Below are 26,279 nucleotides of genomic sequence, written 5' to 3' on the forward strand. Positions count from 1 at the left end.
GCCATATGAACTTTTAATCCTATGATGCTAACCATATAACTGTTAACATCACTGTAATTTTATGCACCTTATTTTTTGTTTTTGTTTGTACGTTAAAGCAAAAATTACTACGGATACTTTTCAATTTTGTAAAGATTTTAATTAATCATATACAAATAAATTTTTACTTACTTACTTACTTACTTACTTATTCTTCAGATGAGCAATGTTTGATATCAACTAGGGTTTTACCACCAAGTACTATATTATTCACAGAAAACAAACAAAAGCAGAGGCAATGGCATTTTAAACATTTAATAGTATGCACAAATTCCAATTTTCACAGGTTATTTGCCTTTGTGAGCTACAGTGTTATATGTGTCCACAGCATTTTATAGTGTTCTTGCGTGAGAAAAGGACACTGTGAGAGCTACTTTTCCAATACTGTCTGTTACAAGTAAGGGTGCACAGTTCAAACTGTATTCTATTGTACATCTTTACTTCTTTTTTTGCTAAAAATAGTTACATTCACTGACCTTTTCAAAAAACAAATATATATATATACATTGTACAAAAATGAAAATAATTTAAGAAATGCTTGGAATGTACGGACTTCACTCAAGCACAACTTCTGTGCCAAGAGATATATGATAGTCTGATTGTAGCGCCTCGCCAGTGCGTTGTCTGTACTTCAATATGGCCTTCCAGATTCTACATAGAATTCCACCTCTAGAATGTAATAAAGAAAAACATTATTAGAATACTTGTTCCTCCCAATATATAGCGACATCTAACAAGCAACTATGCAATATAAAGCTCCGGCCTCTCATATCAAACAGCTATTTGGCAAGATACATACAAACGATTCTAAAGTGATTCCAGGGCATACCAGCAACAGAATACAAGTACCTGTTAACCTAACAAATCAAAATAATAACGGTTTGTGCATTACACATAAGGCAAGGGCCAGTGCATTCTGAAACAGTTGCAGGACAGCAGGTAACCATTTTACATTTGCATACATAAATCATTACATGAATAATTACCATTCATGAAAATCTATATGAAAAATATTTATTAATAACATTTATGGTAGCTACCAGGCACACTCTATACACTTTGCTGGCAAACACTTGCCTTTAAAGAGGCAAAACTATTTTTCCAAAGTTTACACCTTTATTAAGTGAGAACAAAATGGTACAGTAAAATACCTTATGGAACCAGGTATGGTACAAGCAACATAATACACAATCAAAGTATCCATAACAAAAGAACAAATGTATAAATACATAAACCAAAAACTATAAAACATGGGGGATATAGCCAACACATTACACAGGGAAGAAGAGGAACGAACACAATACTATGACACAGAAGATAAAATGAGATGACAACTGTCCTCATTTACCAAACTATCTATCTAGGCTTTAACATTCTTAGTCCTAAAAAAAGAGATGAACACCATATATTTTAATAACTGCTTCGTATATTTATTGGCTGTGAAATAAATTCCTTTCCAAAGGGGCCTACCAGGACATAGTCAACGTCTGATTAACTATATCAACATTAGAGTCAGATTTCCAACTTTTAAAGCAGCAAGTTTCTTGTGATGATAATAGCTTTAATGAGTCATTGCCTCAAAAAGATACTGTGATACTAGCAAATAGGTATCATTGAAGATTGTCACTGAAGAGCCCAGTGTGACTTTTTGAAGCAAAAGTAAAGGGATCATGTTTAGTAAACATTTTTAATGCACAACAGCCACACTGACAACCAACAACGGCGTGAGCATATCTTAGGTCAATTTGCACCCTCAACAGAGTCAATTTAGACATCTTTGATCTCGTTAAGCAAATATGTTTGACAACTGTTTCGAGTATAGACAGACTCAGAATTAGAAGTTATCTTTGGAATCTTCCTTAAATGATCTTGCCACCTTTCCCACTCCAATTCTATCTATGGTAATTTGAGTATTATCAAAAAAGTATAGTTAGAACTTTAAGTCAGTAACTCCAGAAGATTCAGAATAGCAAAAGTATAATGAGAATTTCTCAACCTAAAATCTGTTTAACTGCACTGAAGTTAAAATTTCTCAAGGATCATTCACAATTGGAGATAACCAACTTGTTCGTAGGATTTGAATAAGTAGAGAAAGAAACAACCATGAGTAAGCTGCCCCTATTTTTGAACCCACAAGAATCACTGAAGTCAATTTCCTTAAAAGTGGATATTTCAAGTTATCCCATATTGAGATAATTGACAGTAGTTTGAGTTTTATTTAAAATGTCAAGCAAACCTGGGGATAATCAAACATGTATCTTTAATAGGGTCAGAAACAAAACTGTGTCCTTATCCTGTCAGCATGGAGCCTCTGATTCTAAGGCAACCCTATTTAGGGTTTCCGAATTCTAAGAAGCCAACCAATATTGTGCAGTAAATGGTAAAAATACTCAGTGATCGTTTCTAATACCTATCTAATCTAATATCTAATATCTGGGAAACCAAAATGCCTTTTACAGTGGAAATTTTGAATTTGTAACAGAATCTGAACACCTTATCTGAGGGGCCCCAAACAAACTGCATGGTTGTATGATCTCAGACTTCTTATACCGGATTTTTACAACATTTTCAAACTTTGCCAAAGCCATACATTAACCTGGGCAATAAATTCCTATCATACTCTTAGGACCACAAACCAAGATTAAGTTTATTTAATTTTACGAATTCCATTCCACCTCTCATGTCAATGTGGCCAAATTCTGATGAACACTATTTTCTATTTTTTAGACTAAATGATGCCTATGCCCTTTAATTTACCTTTCTCCCATCAAAATTGAATGTGTTCCCAGTTCAACAAAACAAGAGTTTATTTATCTCATGTAACATCACCTTTGACAAGTGTATTAGGCTACAATTGACTGGATCAAGGGCTCTTTTTTAGAGAAGAGAGAAAGACCAAAGAGTGGGTTGAAGGAGCAAGGTATCAGAATATTGCTTTCACAGTGGTTTACCATTATATTGTGTCCTAAATATCATCTCCAAATATATCACAGAATTGGAGTTAACAGAAATAAACTCTACATCCTGTAGTACGATATTTTCTAAACAAAAATTTAGGAGATGATATTTATATCAGATGACAAGAGCATAGTATCAGTGATGAAGCCACTGCTGTGTCACCTAGGCCCAGTGGGATAAGGGGTCCAGCAGCTATTCATAGGTTTGCCAGCTCTGATTATGTTTTTATTTCCTGCCAATGCCCTTGTTTACTTTTCTCAGGGCTGGGCTTCAGAGGTTGGGGCTCACACAAAACTAGATAAGCTCCCGGCAAACAGCAAGATGAATGCTTTCAAAACTTGCATACATGTTCCTGGAGTGGCTGCTTCTTGTTACGAGCTAGCAGCCTTTTGATTGTATGCATGCAGCATCAGTTGTCAAATTATAAAGCAGATTCAGTTCAGGCCAGGATGAGCGTAGAGCAAATTATTTCCCTATAGGAACAGATTACCACACACTGAAGGCCTGATTCACAAAGGGTCTCTGCACTAGTTGAGGAAGCCCAAAAGGCTGAAGGGGTGTTCTCACTCGGGGCGTAATCTCTGCAATGAGAATTCTGTGGGACCCAAACCATGAGTGCGGAGGTCCCTTGTGAATCAAGTCCTGAGAGTGTGCAGGTAATTGGAAAGGATAGTCTTGATACTAATATAGAATTGAATGTGCCATAGCACCAGGCTTGGTTCCATGAGAAATCATCACAAATTACTAAGATATCCATTGGTCAAGTCTTGAAGGAAGTTTTTTTCTCCTGACGATTGTAACATATAAGCAAAGATGTTGGATATGGCAGATGGACTGAGACTTCACACTAGAGTTGCATAGAACCCTCAAACCATCTGCACACTCATTGTCACTCCACTAATATATAACTTGGTTTAAGCACTGCTCAGACAGGAGGAAACTACACAGAAGTACATTACCTCATATAAATGGTATTATAAATGTACTACTATCATGCATGGGAAAGTAGGATTTCTGACATTAGAAAACTGTTCTGGATAAGTTGAATGGGCCACTGTTAGAATTCACAATGTATCCAGAACACCCTGATGCTCAAATAAGGCTTATGGAGGGAGGAGCCCTTTCAATATTTTTGTAATTAGGGTGTTTAGTATACAGGGCCCTTTTTCGTGCAGTTTGACTCTTGGAGGCTGACAAATATTGAAATATCGCCTACCTGCTCACCTGCTTTGTGACGAACTTGCGGGTGGAAGCGCCGCTACTGATCTCGACGTGTCCGCGCCCTGGTGGGACTCGTGGTCCCAGGGTGCATTGGGAGGCCCAAGTGAGACCAGCTGCTGCAGCAGGGGTAGGCGCTGACATCACGCTTAAAGCGCCGCCTTCCCCCTCGCAACGCGGGTCCCTTTGTTCGTGCAGTTTGACTCTTGGAGGCTGACAAATATTGAAATATCGCCTACCTGCTCACCTGCTGTGTGACGAACTTGCGGGTGGAAGCGCCGCTACTGATCTCGACCTGTCCGCGCCCTGGTGGGACTCGTGGTCCCAGGGTGCATTGGGAGGCCCAAGTGAGACCAGCTGCTGACATCGCGCTTAACGCGGTACAAATGGGGGTTGGTGATGGACGGAGCATCTGAATCAATCAAACACTCACACCCAGTCAAAAGATCTGGGTTTAATCCATCACCGTTCTTTAGCCCACTCTGCCACCCCAGTTCAGACATGGCTATATGCAAATCAGTCTGACCCTGTGCCTCATGGGAACTGTCCAGCCCGAACTGCCAAGCCATGTCTTCCCTGGACCGGAAAAAAGCTTCCGAGGACCGGTTTCTGGCATTCCAGCCGTCTTGACATCGCGCTTAAAGCGCCGCCTTTCCCCTCGCAAACCGGGACGCGCGCGGGCGGAGCCGGGAGAAGCCCGGGACAAGGGCGGGGCCATCTGTGGCCGTCTAAGGCTGACTGAGGCTGGGCTGGGCCACCCCTCTTGTTCCCTGCATCGAAATGAACTTCCCAAGATAATACAGAGGGTGCACTACTATTCCAGCTTCAACAGCTAACTGACTGACTATTAGACCATTCTGTTTTGGCTATACCGGACAGATTGCCCACAGGTTGTTCATGTCAACGTCGATCAGATCAGGAAGGGTTGGGAGGAAGGGAGGGGGCTGCGTGATTGGTACATTAGATCAATTTATCACTCGCGCTTATTCCGTTTTGGAAAAAAGAAATTGCAATTACCGAGTGGCACCTCTCTTTTGAACCACCGATTAGCAAACGCTCCTCTCTGGGGCCCCTATCTAGGGCTCTCTCTCCAGCAACTATTCAGGTACATGCAGATAGCGATCAGTTGGGTGATGTGCCATCTAGCTTGGGGAGTACAGGGACAATCGCAGGCACGCCTGCTCCCCAGGGCTGTGTGGCAAGGACAGACCCCCAGTTTACACCACAGAGGGTAGCCCTTTACACGGTTCCCACATTGGTCACAAACCTGCCTACAGCCCCGGCCGCATCAGAGTATGTAGAGCCTTCACACGGTCAAGGACCCAGTTATACACCCAACAAAAGGAAAAGAGCCCTTAATGGCCGGAAGGGGGGTTGTGTTCCGATGCCTAAAAAGTTTACAACCAAGAAGCTTAACACAGGAGGAAGGAGGGCTGACAAGGCGGGGGGTTGTAGAATCAACGCTTGTCCCATTAGTTGTCAGAACTTCTGTTGATAGTCCGGAACCAATTAGTTTAACTGACCTAGTGACTAATAGTTCTAAACCATCTGTATCTGCTTTTACAGGTGCAACATCACAAATCCCTATTATAGCTCACTTGGAGCAGATTGTGTAGTCACTCACATTGTCAAAACTGGAGAGGGTCATGGTGTTGTCAGAGAGGCTCGACCGGTTCGAGCAAGCCACACTCAACAACTTCTTTTCCCTTAAAACACTACTTAAACTGCAGTCAAAAGCAACCAGGGCGAGAGTGCTCCAGCCCAAAAATCCTTGGTAGATCTCACATCCCTCCCAGAGCCGGATCCAACTAATGCCGCTGCAGCATCTAGACTTCCATCTGCAGTGAATCGCAATGTAGCAGAACGAAAAACCCACAATCCTAAGATTAGTAAAAAAGCTATGCCCTTAAACCTCCATAAAGGTGCAAAAACATCCAAGGGGGGCCCTCCACCACATCCCCAGGACAAAGAGAGTAGCCCAAATAAAGCAATAGCGCAGAGTGGTGATTGTCCTTTGTCAGACCATAAATCTGGGGCGCTATCGTCTGATAATTTGGAATTGGCCCATATTAGTCTACCGCCCGAATGTCAACCATACGTTTTGGTGCTAACGGGAGTGCCACAGCTCCAGCCAGGGAAACCAGAATCTCATTATGAATTTTAAAAAAAACTATGCATTGGCTGAATGGCAATAGACCACTCCCAGAACATCTAGATGGCCAGATTCTTCAAGTTAGAAGGTTAAGCTGGGTGGGTAGCAGGGCTAAAGATATCCCTGGGGACTGTATCCTTGTGAACTTTAGGGACGCTCGCGTCCCTAGGTTTATTTGTAGCCAGCAGACCGATCATAACTGCAATGGGATTGGTACCTTTGAGTTGGGCCACTTCCACATGCAGTTTGTTGATCGCCAGTCCCATATACACCCCCATCATTTATCTAGGGGAGGGGTTCATGGAAGGCCCTTCTTCATAAACCTCCCTGCACACCGAACACTTGCCTTGAACAGAAGCTTACTACCATACGGATGGCACGGTAGATACTGACAAACAGATAATCGGCTGTTGAGCGTACCATTCCTGTGGGTTGTGGAGACCTTGCCTTTTGGCATCAGGGTGTTGGTGGATAAACAGGGATCCCCTGAAACGGCTGTTGGTATTCTTAGTAAAAATCACGATCCCCCCAGCTCTAGACCAGCCCCAGTATCTCGAACCCCACCTAGCAGTAGCAGGAGTACTAGGAGAGTGAGTAACGCAAGGGGAGCAGACATTGGTATTGAATCAAGTGGTGCCCAGAGACCTGGTATAGATGATCTTGTAAAGAGCCCCACCTTGCAAGTCCAATTGCCTGAGGTGGAGAGTGTTTTAATAGCTAGGGAATCTACCTTATCACCTCAGGCAGTTGATTCTAGTGTGGCAGGCAGTGGTTCTCGCCCGGTGCTATCCCCTATTCCTGTGGACATAGCAGCGATCGTCCAGCCTATTAAAATACTGTCCTGGAATATAGCGGGCATCTCCAGGAAACTAGACCTGCTGGACTGGAATGACCTGGTTGAGTCCCACTTGATCTGCATCTTCCAGGAGACCTGGAGCTTGGTGCCTCACTCTAAAGGAGGTTATACCACCTTCTTTCTGCCGGCAACACCTCCTAGCACAGGGAGAGGTCGTCCATCAGGTGGACTCCTAGTTTGGGTGAGCATTTCGCTAGGCTGTTCTTCTAAACATATACAATGCCAAGTCAGGTCAATCAGCTTTATTTCGATAAGAAAATATCATAAAAGCGTTACATAAAACAGCAATATAAAAAACCATGTTATTTAAAATCCATTAAACAGTCTGATAAAAATAATGCACTTTCCAATAAATTAGATAAAAAGGTCTAATACATGACCACAATTAAACAATGACTTTTAACTTTTTACATCTGATTGACCAAGCCCAGCCTAGGTACTTGGCCATACCACAAACATACAGGGGCCTGGTATCTGACCTCAAAATTTGCAGGGCGACTATATGCTGTCTGGTACCCAGCTCCCTACATAAGGGTTTTAACCACATAGTCCTCGGAGATTTGTAGGCCGGACATTCAAATAAAAAGTAGGCGGCAGACTTTACTCTGGAGATACAAAATAAACAAAAGGGAGAAGTTTGTGCCGGGATGTTCCAGCGAGCAGACAGTTCTTTCAATGGCAGCAGACCCACCCTAAACTTGAAATACAAGGCTCTGTCAAAGGATTTTTTTCCCCTAGATGCATCAACATTGTCATTTGCGATTCCTTAATTGCGAAAAATAAGGAATCGCAATTAAGGATTCGCAAATGGCAATGCATCATTAATTTCGCAATTTTTTTGGGATTCGGTAAAAATCGCATTTTTTACCGAATTCCAAAAAAATTGCGATTTCCAAAAAGCGAATCCGATATTCCCATTCATTCCTATGGGCTGAAATGCCCATAGGAATGAATGGGAATTGCGAATTCGCAATTTAAATTTGGAATGCATCAAAGCCTTTCAAGGGTGGAGAGGGGGGTCCCACGGACCCCCCCCTGCACTCATGAAATGCACTTTTACATGTGAGTTACATACACACATGTCCTAAGGACATGTGTGCCTGTAACGTACACGTTTAAAAAATGCATTTTCATGCGTTTTTAAACATTTTTCCAAATTACCACGAAGTTCAACTTCGTGGTAATTTGCATTTGCAATTTTGGAAATCGCAAATGTTTTGGGGATGATGCATTGCTGTTAAGGAATCGCAAATGTGCGATTCCTTAACAGCAATCGCATTTTTTTGGAACTCGCAAAAAAAGCGAATTCCAAAAAATGCTTGATGCATCCCAGTAACCAATTTAGGAAGTGCAAAAGGCCGATTTATGCGAATCGCACCGTTTGCACTTCCTAAAACGGTTGATGCATCTGGGCATTTGAGATCAGGTCCATGTAGGGTTCACAAAGGGGCACATCCTTGATCCTAAGGAACTCGGTGGTTGTCCTTCCATGCTTGGGGTTAGAACTTAATTTGTTAGCTACCCACTGCCAGTACAAAGATTCGAGGACGTCTTTGGGGGGAGCACTTCTAGATACCCATGCATCTCCAAATCCCAGATTGCCAAGCAGTGTTTTGACATTGCAGAGCCACCCAATTTTAGACCAGCCTGGCATTGACAATATTTCCAGCAGCCCTTCCGCATAACTGGCAAGTTCAGGAGTTCTCCATAAACGTGCCCACAATAAAAGCGGACGGAGTTGGGCCTGGTCTTTGATCGATCGACATCCCATGTCCAGCAATATACAATGCAATTCGCCAGACGTCTTAAGAATTCAAGTAAGTGGCGGACGGAGAGGGAAAGCCTTGGAAGTATTTAATGTGTATGCCCGCGGTACTCAAGGAGGTTCCCCGTCCCCCACCATAACATTTCTAGAAGAAGAACTGAGGCGATGTAATCAGGGTGAACATATCCTTGTTGCAGGGGACTTTAATTGTACTTTTTAGCCCCTGGCAGCCGAGGATATCCTTGACACAGCTGATGATGATATTAGGAGGGGTATACCCTCACTCTTAATCGAACCAATCAAGAGATGGACGCAGCGGGCTTTACAGATGAATATGCTTGCCCTGGAATTTGGCCTGCGGGCAGCAAATGGCAGGACTCTCTCTGACCCGCTTAGGGCGTGTACATATAATAGGGTAAATCACTCAACGAGGATTGACTATGTTCTCCTCGACTTAAACCTTTGGAGCTTTATGAATGATATGGAAGTACGCCCAACAACTGACAGTGACCATAACGCCCTTTCCCGGAGTCTCCACCCCCTGTGGCAGGGAACCGAAGAACCTGTACATGCATCATCACTAATGATAACCAAAGAAGTTTGCCCATCTAATTAGGGTAGGCGCTTAAAATGGTGTAAAGTTGTCATGGATGAGGGAAAAATTGAGAACATAGGGACTATCCTTTCTGCAGCGCAGGCTAAATTGTACGCAACCCTTACTGACCAATGTGACCTATCTAGGGTCTCAGAGGTTTTCCAGGAGGCCATTGAAGCACTAGGTAACTTGTTCCTCATTCATAGTAGAGGTTCTGTGCAAAGAGAGCCCCGTAGGCCTACTGTCAAAGAGGGTTAGTACACATCCAAATGTCGAAATGCAAAATCATCATTAATTAAAGCAGTTAAGAGTAAGTCCCAACAATGTATCCAGTCGGTTAGGAAAGAGTACAAGCGGGCTGTTGAGGCCAAAAAAGATTTGGAAGACCAGTACTAGCTTTCACTTAAAGAGGCTAGCCTTGGGAGAGATTCTGGCCGCTTTTGGAACATTATAAGAACCAAGAATAGATTTACCAATGAATTGGTAACCTGCAACATAGTAGGCGAAATATGGTTTGACCACTTTCATAAATTGTATTCTTGTTCGCTGGGCGGCCAAAATGAGCCAATTCACCATAGCTTTTTGCCAATTCTGAGGGATCTAGATAGCCTCCCTTTCACAGATATAGAAGTGGAAAATGCCATCAAGTCTATTGTGCCACTGAAAGCTGCATGGTCTGATGGCATTCCTGGTGACCTTCTCAGTCTTGACTGTTCCAAATGGGCAAAGATTATGTCTATCTTTCTAAATGCCATTGACAATGGGGCTCCAATTCCTGAGTCTTGGAAGGGGGCAGAGGTCATCCCGATCTTCAAAAAGGGAGATAGGGACGACCCTGCCAATTACCGTCCAATTAGCCTCACAGACTCTACCCAAAAGTTTGTTGGGAAGGTGATACTTGAGAGAATCCTACAATGGGCAGACGAAAATAAAATTCCTCGGATTACCAAGCAGGCTTTAGAGCCGGAACTGGGACAATCGAGCAGGCCTTTAGGCTTTTACTCATTTATTGGAAAACGGTTTATATAGGGAAGGGTAGCCTCTACTTGGCATTTATAGACCTCAAGACTGCTTTCAACCTGGTGCCCTGTAATCGCCTTTGGGGTGTTCTGTCCGAAATGGGAGTTCCTAAATACATTCTGTCACTATTAGTGAGGCTCCATGAGGGCAGTTTCGCTCACGTAAGGTGGGGCTCCCAGGGGCAAAAGACCAGCAGAATTCCGGTGAACAGGGTGGTCCGTCAGGGATGTGTTCTTGCTCCCACTCTGTTCTCACTTTATATGAACGGAGTGGTGGAGCACTTGCTGAAAAGTCCATCAGATGCGCCATCCCTGGCGGGCGAGCATATCCCGACTCTCCTGTTCGCCGATGATACCCTCCTCCTTTCTAAATCCACTGTTGGTCTCCAGAGGCTCCTCTACAGTTTTCAGTCCTTCTGCACTCAGAGGGGGCTTGTGATAAATACTAATAAGACCAAATATTTGGTATTGAATCCCCCTAAAAAACTTGGTAAGCCCCCTGCTCTGAATTCAGATCCTTTGGAGAGGGTAATGGAATTCGACTATCTTGGTATCCGTTTTTCGGACTCCATGAAGTGGAATTCACACATGCAGAAAATGCTCTTGGGGCATAAGAGGGTAGTGGGGGCTATCCTCAGGGAACAGCACTCCTCGTCCACAAGACCAATTGGACCAGTAATTGACATATATAAGGCAGGGGGGGTAAGTGCGGCCCTATACGGAGCTGAACTTTGGGGCTCTAGTAACATGGAGCATCTGTCCAAGTCCGAAAATAGATTTCTTAGAGACCTAATGGCACTCCGGCAGAGTACTCCTATGGTCCCCCTGCTATTGGACCTGGGGTGCTATTCGATAAGTGACTTGGCAAAGCTCCATCCACTTTTATTGTGGGCTCGGCTGTGGCGAGTACCGGAACTAGCCAAGTATGCTGAAGGGCTGGCGGCAGAAGTAATGTCTATGTTGGGCTGGCAAAAAAGTAAATGGCTTAAATATGTTAAATCTCTATTATGCGATTTGGGCCTTCGCGAGGCTTGGGATACCAAATCAGCCCCGCCAAAAGTGGTAATAAAGAAACTCTATTGGAATTGGGTCTCAAGCAAGCGTAACTCAGATCCCAAACTAGGAAGAGTAACAAATGAGTTTCTGAGGATCAAGGATGTTATGCTAATTGAGCCCTATTTGGATACCATACATAAATCCTTTGATAGGGCATTGTATTTTAAATTTAGGATTGGCACATTACCAATAAGGGAATTTACCGCCCATTGGAAAGCCCAAACACAAATATGTCTTTCTTGCCCTAGCTGTGACTCAGGAGTTGAGTCAATGGCCCACATCTTCTTTGCATGCCCGGCCTACAGTGCACCTAGGAGCTATTGGCTTAAGCCATTGTGTAAAGCATTGGGAACCAGAAAATATGTTGTAGCGCTGCACATTTTTAAATCGAATACTAGTCTATTGTATGTTTGTGGACTTGCAAAGTTTCTGAGATGGGCTTGGTCCATCAGATCAAAAAGGCTGAGAGAAAACTTTTAATTCTAGTTCTAAAAATTTCAACTTTTAAATGAAAATAGTTTTTTACTCCTTATGATTGTAATAGAAACAAATGTGTAATGATGTGTTTTTAAAAATGGGAAACTTGAAATAGTTAGACACCTGGTGCTACAATAGAGAGACCTATGAACTATTGCCCTGAAACTGTTGTTTTTATTGTTTGTTCTTTTAGGATATGTCTTATCGAAATAAAGCCTTTTTCATACTCATACTAGTATACATTGCATTTATCAGACAATTCTGTAAAAACAGGTTGAGACTTCCCTAAATACAGCATATGTTAACATACATTTGTATTATAATGCTGATATTTACCTGTGGGTCTAGTGTTTTACTATATTTGGCAGCTTAATTTGGTAAAATTCGGGAGGCATCAAAGTATGAACGCATGTTATCAGTTCAGTAAATGTAGATATATACCATTTTACTACACCATTTATTCTCAAAAACCAAAATTAATATAGATAAATACCAAAAAGATGGCCAAAAAATATATATGGATAAATACAGACGGAAATTTCAAATCAAAATTAAATACCATAAAGCTAAGAGCACTAATCATAATTCTCTTTGGAGTGCTTATTAAATCTCCTTTTCTGTTCACCATGCTTCAATACTAGGATAGACATGAGGAAAAGGGATGATCTAGTTGGGGCAAGAAAAGTGCAGGGTGATAGGCAGAGGGAAAGATATCTAGGAATCTCATATCACACTTATCTAAAGTTCTGTACTAAATATTTTCAAATGTTTCTGAATCTTACACGAATGGTTTTACATGGATTTGAAGAAAGGAAATCATTTTGAATGTCTGCTTTACACAATTTACCGTAATCTCATCTGTTTTAAGTCTTCTTTCGTGATGTCGTGGAGAATATTATAGAGTGTGTAATCTTCTTCAATAAACTGTAAGGAAATTTAATGGAGTGACATTAATCCAACCATTAAACATCATAGACTTCTAAAGACACAACAAGCAACTAGAGCAGGAAAAACAATGTTGCATTTGTATGAATATGCCTCCAAAGAAGCCAGAAGTGGAATATGGACCTCTGTGATGCTAATTTGACATACAACAACTTTCCAGGTTTCCTCTATCTGCTTCCTCTACATTGGTTGGGTCCATTGAACCTGAGTGCTGTGGAAGCCAGAAAGCCGACTGCGCAATTTCCAGCTCATCAAAACACAATAGGGGCGATGGAGTACCATTCCATTCGACTTTGTGGAAGTGGAAAAGGAAGGTAAGGACAGGTTGCATTACGCCAGCTATTAATGTTTCTGTTTGAAGGGATTAAAAAGGAAGTTGTAGGAGAGTGGCAGGTCACCTGGGGCCATAGCTTTATGGGCTGAATGCCTGTTTTGTGCCTGCGAAGTGTTAAAAGTTCAAACATATAATGTGGAATTTCTCAAGTTATTGCATGAATTTCAACCAGTACAAATTGGAAACAGTGTGCAGAGATTGCCTCTCTCTGTTTCGGGCTTGTTCTGCCTAATGTTCATGTACTAACTCTGAGACATTCTGAGTTACATGTTTGAACTTTAGACACTTCACATGCAAAAAACAGGCATTCAGTCCAACATAAAACAGTCTGTGTTATTTCTATTGGAGATAAAAGGCCAAATGGAAAATGTATAGGTGATGTGGGTGGTTGGTGAAAATAGCGAGGCATCTGCATTTTTCCTTTATAGGTTGGGGGAGAGACAATGCATGCAGATTGCAAGACCTGGTACTTTTTGTCAGTGGCAGCTAATGAAGTTTGAAGATAGTGGGGCGTAAGGTCAAATCCTAAATTTGCCTTCATGAGGGAGCACAGTTTCCCCTGGCATGAGTAGCTTGGGGCTTGCAAGATGGCGACTGGTCACTCTGATCCCGAGCTCTGCCGGCCGCCCTACCTGACCTGCCCTAATCCTGTGTTCCCCTGGCATTGAGTGTCTGTGACACACGTGCTCCTGTGCCCTGGACACAATACTACTGCCACCTGGGGCCCCTGGTGCCGCAAGTGAAGACCTGATGGCCCATAGCGGAGGCTGGCCTGCTCCTGTGGTAAGACCTGGCTGTGTCCACACCGGGTATTAGGAGGCCTGTCACCTCCTGAGCCTGCAGCTGAGATCTGAACAATATGTGTTTGCTGTGCTGGGCCGTGGGCTACACAAGGTGCTGCGGGGTGGAATAGGGGACCCCGGTCCACTCGCTGCCTCATCAGGCTGAGCGGTGGTGTGGCCTGCCTTTACTCCCTGCCCAACTGGGGGGACCGCACTGATGGGAATCGGCATGCTGTGCAAATGGAAGACCGGCATCTTGCAGCCTACCCCGGTGATGACATCGAGGTGGGCCTCCCCTGCAGCCCCACCCACGGTAAAACCAACAAACACCCCTGGTGCTGCGACCTACGGTGATGTGGGTGCACAGCTGCCCTCTGGGCCTCCTGGGGAAATTACGGCTGGGGGTGCCTCGAGCTGGAGCTCTCCCAGCTAAACTGTAGCCACCAGACAGATAACACCATTTGAGGACACACATATGTCATGAAAAAGGTGAGAGCATGTGTCAGGTACAGTGAGAAGAGAAGGCAGCCATTGGCTTCTCATAGCAACGCTGGGGGCCTGAAGACAGAACCAGAAGACATGATTGCCACCTGGAGACAGTGAACACTGTGGCACACAGAGGCAGCTCTGGGAGGGGTGGGTCGTTCCCCCAATTCACTCACTGGGCACCGAACTTAACATGTGCCAGCGGCGAAACAGAAGGCCCTTGACCCACTGGAGTGAAACTTGTGGGTGTAATTAGGCGCACTTGCTTGGGTAAACACTGGGTGTCCCTAATGGGAGTAAAGCGGACTGGGACCCGGACACTGGGTACATGAGAAATATTTCTCTGGGTACTAATTTACTATTGGGGACTACTGTTCGGAGGGCTTTTCGACCCCCTGGGTGGAGCATTGGCTCTGGGTCCTGATCCTAGGCACTGTACTGGAGCTGAGGCAGGCCCCCCCCCTTGGAGCAGTGTGAATGATGCCACAATTGTACTACTGCTGAGCGCCCCTGACTGAGATGGGGGACATGAAGGCCTACAGGGCTGATACTGCCCTGGATGCAGTTGGTGCTGGAGAGTGCCCAAAACAATGTGGGAGGTCAAGGCCCAGGCCTGTGTCCGGGGTAAGTGATGGGTGGAAAAGTGCGCTGACAGGTCCTGGATTGCTGATTTGTGTGTGTGGTCCAAAAATAGGTACTGGTGAAGATTACTGCCCAATGAAGACAAGTTGCCTTGTTGTCCCTTGGAACTAAGGTGGCCCGGGGACACTGAGAAGGGTTAGGTAAAACCCAGTCCGCCCATTCATGAGATGAATCTTTGCCCTATGGTGGGTGCCTGCATTTGAACTCATGGCCTATGCTGCAGGAGGCCAGAAAGAGGGTCAACCACTAAATGTAGGCTCCACTACGACTGCCCCCCGTAGTATACCCATGAAGCTGCGGGGGTGGCAGACTGCATAATATATAGTGAGGAGGTTGCTGCAGGAAAAGGGGGAGAACAGGACTTGTGTGTGGCAGTGCAGGATAGGCCTAGAAAAACAAGAACATTAAAGGGGCGACCCTGAATAAAGACCAGCTCGCTCTACTATTTTGATTCAGCTGACACCTACTCCCCAAGGCCTTGCGCACTATACATTACTACTGTTGGCAATTTTAAACCTAAACAGGGGGAGCACAGCCAGAGATGAGGGAATCCTCAATCCCCCTCAGAGTCCAGGGGGGACGGAGAGATTACTGATGCATGATTCACTCTCATCTTGACAGGATTTTTGCCGCTATCGCTGACACTAAGGCCATGCTCCAACCGAACATTAGTACAGTATATGTGGGTCTGGGCCTAGGGCAGGCAGAACACCACAATCTAGCGGACCGAGTTTAAAATGTGGACAGTCAGTTGAACTTCTCCTTAAACACCTGGCAATAGACCGCAAGTTGGAGGACCTCTCTGTTAGAGTGTACACCCTTGAATGAAGGGCTGAAGATGCAGAAGGCTGGAATCACCGCAACAATATTTGAGTGGTAGGACTCCCTGAGGGGGCAGAGGGAGTGGACATGGTGTCTTTCCTAGAAAACTGGCTCTGTACTGAGGTTGCACCTGACCACCTCACAAAATTCTTCGCCCTAGAAAGAGCTCCGACCGTTGGCAGAGGGGAGGCCACCTGGACCAGGGGTGTCATGATTTCTACATTATAGGGATTGAGACAATATCCTACAGAGGGCTCATGCCAATGGCCCCTTTGCGATTGAAAATGGTAAGGTGTTGGTGTTTCCGGACTTCACAGCTAAAGTGTAGACACAGCATGCATCAATTATGGAAGCCATGAAAGCTCTCCATGAAGAGGGCATACAGTACTCTCTGATGTTCCCTGCCAAGCTTTGAATCATGTTGGATGGTAACACCTATTTTTGTGACACCCTTGGGGCCCCGGATGTGGTTAGGGGCCCCTTGACGGAGATCCAAAATGTGGTTCAAATTACCCACCAGGAGGGCCTCACTGAGGAGGCCTTTCTCCTCCCAAACTGAGCACGAATGCAGAGTGGCATTGCTTACTGTGGCAGAAATATTCACGTCACAGAAGACTGAGTCAGGTACAGACTCTTCTTCTGACCACAAATCACTGGGGAACATCGTTTACAACGAAACATTTACCACGCACTACCATTACAACGCAGGAATTACAAAGAAAGTAGTTAAAACGGAGGGCGCTGTTGGATAGGGAATAGTTTAATTTTCTATCCAACACCTTCCCTACTATCCACAGGGACTGGAGTTGGAATAGAAAATAAAACTATTCCACTATCCAGCGCCCCCCAACGCAAGTCGTTGTAACGACTTGCGTTGTAATACCTGTGTTGTAAAGACATGCGTGGTAAAAGCATGCATTGAAACATCATACAACCCAAATCACTGGCTTCAGACTCAGGGGGCTTGGCCCTCAATGGAGACGGCCTCCCATTTGTGACCCCACAATCTGTTAATTACATAATTTGAAGATAATATTGAGCATCCCTCCTGCTCCCAGTCTGCAACTGTGGGTGCTGGTCTGACTTGGTTTATATTGAATCATAGTTTGGCTCCTTCACTACCAGTGGTGACAAGGCTGGGGTCCTCCCATAAAGTATCTGTTGTATTTGAGACCCTGGGGCTTGCTTGTAGTTCGCCACTGCCAGGGGCATCACCTTTTTATTATTCTGGGTTGTGAGCCAGTGCACACTTGTGCAGTTAGTTTTTCTTTTGCCTACCCCCACCTAGATTGCCCCATAAGGAGTTAGAATGTGGCTTTCTCTTAAGGATGTTGTTTATTTTCAGGTTTGGACCGTCAACCATTGCCTGATTGCCCTTGGGTGAGAGAGTTTGTAGTTGGGATTTTGTTACTTTGTCCTGGGAGTCATGGATTGCTTTATTGCTTTATTGTTTGGTGGTGGGGTGGGGTGGTTGGGTGACGTTTCAATGAGAGATTTGTGCTGCTGTATGCCACGGAGGACACTCATTATAACATAACACTGCTGTCCTGGAATATTAGGGGCATGGGCTCAGCATCCAAGCGACACAATAGTCACTGGTACCTGTGTTGGATAAAAGCCCAACTTGTGATGTTACAGAAGACCCACTTTACTGTGGAGGAGGCCACCTGCTTGCGACGTAGGTGGCGGGGACAACTTTATTGTACGTCCAACTCTTCTTATTCTCGGGGGCATTGCTGTGAATCTGGACAGGAACCTCTTTTGAACATACACATTACATTATTAATCCAGAGGGCTGTTATGTTCTGGTAAAGGGTAAACTATTGGGCAGAGAGGTCACACTCAGAAGTGTATATGCTCGGAACATCGACCAGGCCCCCTTCCTCTTTTCCCTGTCCATCCCTTTGTCATCCCTGATAGCAATGATCTTATTTTAAGAGGCAATTTTAACTGTGTGGTTGATGTTCATTGGGATAGGTCTACGCCTCCCATAACAGAAGCACTGGCATATATGACCTCGGAGGGCTTTCAGGGCTGGGTGAGACATTGGGATCTCTCAGCTATATAGAGAATGCACCATGGACTAGAAAGAGATCATTCTTACTACTCACCTCTCTATAGATTACATACACTTCTCAATATGTTTGTCTGCTTGACATCCATAGCCCATCCGTGACTCATACCGAATATTTAGGGCACCCACTATCAGACCGCAGACCGCTGCTATAGATGTTCCGTCCTATTGCCGACCGCCCGGTGACAGCCGCGTGGCATTTTGTCCCTCTTTGTTTGGAAGATACCAGCTTCAGGTATTCTCTGCACACAGCAATCTCTGAATATTTTCAATTTAATCAAGGCTTCACCATGAGCCCCCTTGTTGAGTGGGAAGTGTTTAAGTTGTGGTGAGAGGTCATTGCATGGGGGAATCTGTTGGGGTAAGGAAGGAGCTGAATAGGGAACTTACCTCTCTCGAACATAGTCTGCATGACTTGGGTAATAGTTTGGGTACTGATGATATCGCCCATACACAGCTCGCCGACATTAATGGGCATTATAGTGCTACACTAGAACGCCCCTGGAGCCTTGATTTACGAGATTATCTCACTAGAGTCCATGAGGAGGGTGGTCTATCAAGTAGGCTTCAGGCCTGGTTTGTTTGCCTGCAGTCAAAGGGGACACCCATTACTCAGAATTTGTCCAAAGAAGAAACATTGCTTCATTCTTTCAGGGCTAATAACACAGCCTTTTGTGAATATTATGAAACTTTTTCGGCGATTCTACCAGAGACCTTAGTTGAGTTCCTGGCACCGCTGCCATTTCGCATTCATGACCCTGTCCTAATGGAGGATTTGGGGGGGTCCTATGACAGTTCAGAAGATCCGCACTGCCCTCAAAACTATGGCTCCTGGGAAAACCGCTGAATTCTATGCTACATTTGCTCCCGCCTTGGCCCCTAGATTAGAGGCCTTAAATGCTTAGGGCTCTCTGCCAGAATTGACCAGGGATGCGTTGGAGGTCCCTCTTCCCAAGACAAAAATATTAGGCACGCATCAGACTTCTGCCCTCTGTCCATGTTAAACATGGACTTTAAGTTCCTCAGTAAAAAACTGGCAGTGCGGGTGCTCCCCGACATGCCTGGTCTTCTTCATGATGATCAGAATGGGTTTATCCCACACAGGTCCACCCCAGCAACCTCTGCCCATCATATCATACCATCGATCATCCGGATATTGAGCTCTATCCAGATGCCCTTATCATATCAGTGTACCTGAAAAAGGCCTTCGATTCACTGCAGTAGGATTTTCTTCATGCAGTCACGATTACGATGGGGCTTGGAGTCGGCTTGATAAAATGGGTTGTCTATTGCACACCAACCCTGTGACAAGGGTCAAGACAGGTCACAAGGGTCAAGACAGGTCAAGTTGTTTCTACCCAGTAAGGAGTGCATTGGGCCACAGGGGTGCCCACTCTCTCCCCTTTTGCTTGCCTTAGCCATTGAGCTGTTGGCAGAGCTCTTACGACAGAGAGGTGCCAGTCATGGGGAGGTCACAGAGGGCAGAGAACACATGATTTACTTATATGCTGATGACCTATTGCTATACCTCGCAGATTGCTGAAGGGATGCAAATGCAATGACACTACTGGATGATTTCTCAGTGCTTTGATGCCTCTGGCTTAATAAGACTAAAATGCATGTAGTGCCCATAATTGCAGGGGAGGCACTGCCGCCTGATATGATCCAGGGCCTTACCTGGTCACCTCGGTCCTTCCAATAGTTGGGAATTCAAGTGTTTCATGCCTTAGATGATGTTAAAGAAGGTAACTTAGGGCCGGTGGTTCGTTCTCTTGAGTCCAACGTCCAATTCTGGTGCTCATTGAAACTGCTGGTGATGGCTTGTATCTCTTTATCCAATTTGCTTATGCTGCCCCAACTTTTATACCTTTTTGCAAATCTCCCCATCATAATACTGCGCTCATGGTTTAACTACTTGGCTACTCTACTCTGAGAGTTGATATGGGATGGAGGACGTCTCCCTGACAATTTTCCAAAGAGCTCTGGGGGAGGGTGGCCTGGGACTCCCCGATTTTGAATTATACTAGTTGGCAGCCAACTCCAGTGGTTGACCCAGTGGTTGGATGGTGAGGGCCTTGAGACGCCGGGGTCAATTGGGTTGGTTGGCTACCAGGGGCTTCTGTTAGCAAAACTCTTTGATCCGAAAGTGGTCATTCCTCAACCGGGAACATTTTTTAGAGTAGCACTTCAGTGCTGGTGGAGAAGTCTGAAGAGAACAGCTGAGACCTCTTTATATGCTCCAGACTTGCTGCTGGTAGGGTAACCCCATGGGGATCCCTGGTCACCCTTTACGAGACAACAACTATCGGACTGGACAGCGGAGGGCTTGATCACAGTGATTAGTTATTCCCAGCTGGTATAACTCATCCTACTAGATGACTCAATGACACAATGGGGGAGATTTACTAAGATTTTGAGCCGTGTTTGTGGTACAAAAGTGATGCAAAGAAGTGCAAAATCTTTTTTTCCCTTTTACTTTCCAGCGCTAGCCTTGTAATAATGGCAAGTAATGCGAAGCAGTGCATAGTGCTTCAAGCTTTACTTTGCGCCATGGGGGTAAACCAAGGGTGGAGCATGGGCATTCCCATGCACCCACCCAAGGTTTCTCACATTAAACCCAATTTACAAAATAAAGTAGATTAAGTTTAGCGTGAGAATACTGCCCCCTTTTCAAGTAGGTGCACAGAAGAAGAAATGCTTTCATTGCTCTTTCCTTTTCCGACTTTGCATGAATGCTGCACTGTGCAGCACGCATACAAAGTGGGAAAAACTTTGCAGTGTGTCTGGGCACCATATTTTGTACAGAAACGGTACACTTCCTGTACAAAACCTATGCTAGACTAATGTAGACACCCTAGCACTATGGCGCTAAGGTGTGTACTTGGAGCATGGCGGCTGTAATCAGCGCCAGCACAAGGAAAAGCGGAGGAGAGAGCCATATCTCTGAAGATATGGTGCTCTCCTGCTCCCACCCTGTCATGCAACGCAGCGCAGCCTTGTGGAGGGCTGCGTTATGCTGTGTGACTTGGTGGGAAATCTCCCCAATGTGCATTGCCCCCTGGCCTATTCATCACCTACCTTGCTTTAATACAGATGTTTGGAGAGATGTAGTCCGAGGGCAGGCGGGAGTCTGGGACCCACCTTGTCCTTCAGACAATGGTAACATTAGGTCCTACACGCCATCTGGTAAAGTGGCTTTACAGGGCACAGCTGGAAATGATTACATTGGTAAAGATCCGGGAGAAGTGGAGAGCGTTACTGGGTGGAGACCTTTCGGACTTGGAGTGTGGTAAGATTGTGTAAAGCCCTAAGAGTATTTTTAGGATTACTAGATTTAAATATGTCCAGTTTAATTATGTACACATGACCAATCTGACCCCCCATAGATTACAGATTATGTATGGGGAGAGCCGAAGACCTGCCCTAGGTGCATGGAGCCAGAGGTGGGTTTCTGAAACATGATGTGGAGCTATCCAGGGTTGAGGGAATTTCGGGATACAGTTGTTGCCACACTCAATGGAGTACTAGACCGCACACTCCCCTGTACAGCGGAGGCTTGCCTCTTGGGATTAATCCCTAGGCCCAAAGCATGCACAGTGGGTCCCAGATTTGTGGATCTGGCCTTGCTCTTAGCAAAGAGATGCATGTTGTGGTGGTGGTGGACAGCCCCAGCAATGGAGACATGGGAAAGGGATGTTGACATATGGGCTGGGGCAGAAGAGCGAACTCTGATTAGAGACGATGCACAAGTGTTTCGACATCACCCACTGGCAGGCCTTTGGGTGGCAGTCCTTAGAGCATGGGATAGCCGAAGAAATTGTACTGAGGGAGGGCCTGGGGATAGCCCTATGCGATTTAAGGCCTCTGTTGTCCCCCCTTGAGGTGGTATGGATGATCAGTAGAAGCCTTTCTGATTGTGATATATAGATATTGATTCCTGAGGAGGCTGAACAGGGAGCTAATCTGAAATACACGGCGTGACACTGGAGAGGGGGGTGGTCCCCGTGGAACACCCTGAATATTTGCTTGCTCAATCAGATAGCTGAGTTGCCCTCCAGACGCCCTCCCCTCTCTTATCCCTAGGAAACCATCACATGCACCATGGGACTCTGGGAGCCATAGGAACTAAAATGGGCCCCAAATGTTTCTCTGGTGTTCAGACCCTCAGGACTGTTTTGTTATTGATTCTTTAGTTGCTTTTCTTTAAAATTCAGTATTACCTGCACCTTTCAATTTTACTTATTCACACTCTGGTTTGAATGGGCCCAGATCTATAACTCCCATTAGATACTCCATGTGTAGAGTGCTAATTGTATATGGACAGAGGAATATTTATCATTATGTAACACATGGGGCCCCTCTGAACCTAAGCATTATGAAGAAATTGTCACCAGTATGTTATTATCCCGGTGTAATCGTACATCAAGGGATGTACGGCTTTACAACGCGTGCTATTACACCGCGTGCCGTTACAACACGGTTTTTCAACGCAAGTCGTTACCACGACTTGCGTTGGAGGGGGTGCGGACTTAGGAATTTTTTAATTTACTATTCCAACACCAGCCTACGTACAGTAGGGAAGGTGTTGGATAGTAAATTAAAAAATTCCTTGTCCTGCAGCGCCCTCCAGCGCAAATCGTGGTAACGACTTGCGTTTTAAAAACCGCGTTGTAACGGCATGCGGTGTAACAGCCGGGTCGTAAAGGCTGTTCCCCTACATCAAGATATGTCATCAAGTTAACAGCTAAACTGGCATGGCAACGTGGTGGAGTCTGAGATGTCCAAATGGGTGCCTCCTGTACCGAATTTTGCTCTTGTATGTCTTTTTATGTTCCTATGATTAAACGGCAAAAAACACATGCTTAAAAATACATTCGTAGCTTATTGAGGCCAGATATTTACTTAGTAATCTGAGACTTGTAGTCCCAATTTTATGATGGGCTAACTTATTACCAAGTTGAAGAATGCAAGTAAAAAACTTAAACTGGATGAGCTGCCCTGAGGTTCTACGATTTCGGATTTCGTCCAGTATCTAGCCGCCATTTTGTGGTTCGTCGCCATTTTGTGTTGCCCTCACTCAGGCAGCATGGCGAACGATGTGCTTTTGCTTTTCCAGCTGCTACGTGTCCTTTCAGTTAAAAAGTAACTCCATTTCCCTCGTCTACGAAACCCGATGTCAGGGTCTGGCTGAGTTTGTTAATCCATGTCTGGCTCAATTGATCCCTGTCTCGGCCGACTATTTGCCCTCTCCTATTCTTTCCTTATACTATCTTATCCGACTGGCATTCGCTATTCTCTCCTTGTATGCTCCTATTACACAACCATCCTTTGAGACACACAATTGCGTCCTGCCACCTGCAAGAAGGGATTGTGGACGCCATCACTGATTAATTTGTTGGGAGGGGTAGCACACGGGGTCTGAGAGAGGGGCGTATTTGAGACACTTGATAGCTTGTTTTCCAACTTTTCTCATTGGTTCGTTTTGTATGTGAAAGGAGTGAGATGCTGTAAATATGTTTCCTATAAAAGACTGTGCGCAACGGATTGAAGTGGCAGTCTCCTTAGAATCCACCTTGAGTGTAACTTCTAGGACAACTGTGCTTAGCTGCAGCTAATAAACCTGGCTTCCACGCTCAACGGAGTGTCTCGTGTCTCTGTTTTGTACAAGGCAGGTGAACTCGGGGATTAAGACGTGCCCTGCGCCGCACGGCCCATAAGGCCCGGTTCTCCAGCCTGGGCATGGGCCTTAGAAACATGAGAGTTTTGCATTCGGTCATGTCTTTATGGCTGCTAGCAGATGTACATGCAAAAAGTGTATCACTTGCAGCACGAAACAGATGCAATGTCCTGCTCTTGGCTGGGACTGCTGCACACTGTTCCTTACACACTTTGTCCCTCTTTCATCCCCAACCCTCACTCACTTCAATGTCACATCACTCTCAACATCAGACGGGAAATAGAAACCCATTCCTGCAGCCCCCACTAACACTGCAGTGTGGTGCACAGTCATGGGACGGTGCATTGTGCATACCCTGCATCAGGAAGGAAAAGATGGGACGGATTGTTAACATCTTTAGCACTGGTGGTTCCAAATGCCACAATTCTTTTGTCCCCCCTCCCCTCCCCTCCCCTGTGACCTCCTGCTACATGGATTGATGGATGAATGGTACCCTCCAACAGTGCTCCTCCTTTCTCCATAGGCCCGCTCTCATGTATTTTTAATTTGTTTTATAGCACTACTCATACCAGTGTAAGGTGTCAGAGAACTTTACAACACACAGATTATATGGAGACAATGAACCATACGGCTGTAAATCAGCCTATAGGAAATGTTACATAAGACAATGTGGACCTCAAGGTGTAGGAGTGACATTGCATCCACACTAGTAGGCAGTTTGCTTGAAGAGTGTTTAGTATAGAGAAGCACAAATTCAGGATTTAAAATGTACTACAGTGTTTGGGATTGAATTAGTAATAACAATGTATTTCTACCCACACTAACCCTTTTTTTGGCAAAATTAGGATAACGAAAGACTGGGGAAAAACATAACATTCTAACCTATAGCTTGCAATTTGCATACAGCTCTTTGATGACAGTTTATAGGTCACTGTGCTATATTTGGATTGTAACCTATGAAATGCAAGTGAGAAAAGGATCTCTGTGACAAAAGCAGCTATCCACATAAAATACAATTCTCTCATCTTTGCGGTACAAGTTCTTTGCAGGACACATATCAACACTGCGCGACTTTATGATGAGTCAAAACTGCCACTAGACAAAACTCCATCTCCCGCCAGCTGGAACATTAATCACCAGCTTTATTATGACATTCTTATTGTTGGTTGAAAACGCTGGACACATGGAACTCTGCCGCTGGTGCTTTTAAACCAATAAGTTATTTCTGAGCACAGCACTAGAGCTCAACGCCAGATGCGGTAAAGCCAGCACTGATGTTCACTCACCATAAAAGTAAATAATTTACATAATGGTATACAGACATTACCAGACTGTTCAAACGTCTGTTGAAGCTCCAGCACATCTATCCAGTGTGATAATTTCTATGTAATATTTTTTAAATCGTTTAACTTTCTGGTGAGTAATCATGGTGCAGCAATGCATCAATGAGGAGCAGAAATCACACAACACAATTATGCTGCCATCTACGCAAGTCTCCCACTGCTGTTTTTATTTTTTTGATAGAAAGTGAAGTGGAAGGCAATAAATCAAGCTCCTTTAGGGACCTCTTTCAAGAACTGGTCTTTTTTTGTTGTTTGTTTGTCCACACTTGCCTTAAACACCAACTTGCAGCAGCTGTAAGCTTCGATCTCCTTCGGTCCAGAGTTTCATGTGCCACTCTTCCAAACTCTTCACAGGACGAGGTGGGGACACAGAGATTTGTTCCCACCCCTCACTGTGACTAGTTCGGAAGTGGGTGGGGTTGCACCGGCAGTCTTGCCAAGAATCATGCATCAGGCGTGAGTCTAACGCATTTCAGTGTGGTGATCCGCATCACTGCACTGAAATGCATTAGTCACGTATTATAGCGCTGCTCGGCCGTCAATGCAGAGCGCTCCAATAATGCACTGTAATGTCATAACTGTGTAAGCAGCAGTAGAGCGGTGCGCACTGTTCCCAACAGCATAAGGGTCTGGCAGCTCGCAGCTCTGTGAGTTCCCTCTCACTACAACGTTTCCAAGCTAGATACCATACCCATACCCACCATAACTGACGTCAAAGTCAGTGCCCGGCCAGTCACGGCTTGACAGAGTTAATTAGGTTAAGGTCAGTGGGAGGTGAGAGTCAAACGTGGCGGAGGCAGGGAAAGATTAGGTTGAGAGCCACGTGCTCATCGTCGTCGCAACTGACCCCAGCCCACTGGACCGAGGCACCTGAATCATCAGTAAGTGCTGTCGGAGTGAGCAGCAGTATTTGTTTTCAATACTTAACACCTGCTCAAAAAACATGTGACAGTCCGAAGCAGCTACCACACCACATTTAGGGCATGTTACCGGGCTCCCCTGAGTAAATTTCGAAAGCCTTAATGGAGAGTAGTAGGCC

The 26,279-nt window shown here is 45.0% G+C and overlaps 1 protein-coding gene across 4 annotated transcripts in view; it reads right to left on the reverse strand.

The window, feature by feature from the left end:
• Positions 1–278: 278 nt before the first annotated feature.
• The window catches only part of MAP3K15 (mitogen-activated protein kinase kinase kinase 15), a 1,281,486-nt gene continuing 1,255,485 nt past the window's right edge, over positions 279–26,279 (reverse strand). For 2 of the 4 annotated variants that reach the window (XM_086934586.1, XM_086934585.1), the window contains 2 exons: positions 12,983–13,059; positions 279–708 (listed from right to left, as the gene is read on the reverse strand). In XM_086934586.1, the coding sequence (XP_086790712.1) occupies positions 594–708; positions 12,983–13,059 (192 nt within the window). In that variant the 3' untranslated portion in view covers positions 279–593. The remainder of the gene's footprint in view (positions 709–12,982; positions 13,060–26,279) is intronic. The other 2 variants (XM_086934588.1, XM_086934587.1) reach the window with 1 other exon arrangement.

This window comes from Lissotriton vulgaris, chromosome 8 (assembly GCF_964263255.1).
Source record: "Lissotriton vulgaris chromosome 8, aLisVul1.2, whole genome shotgun sequence".
Classification (NCBI taxonomy): domain Eukaryota; kingdom Metazoa; phylum Chordata; class Amphibia; order Caudata; family Salamandridae; genus Lissotriton; species Lissotriton vulgaris.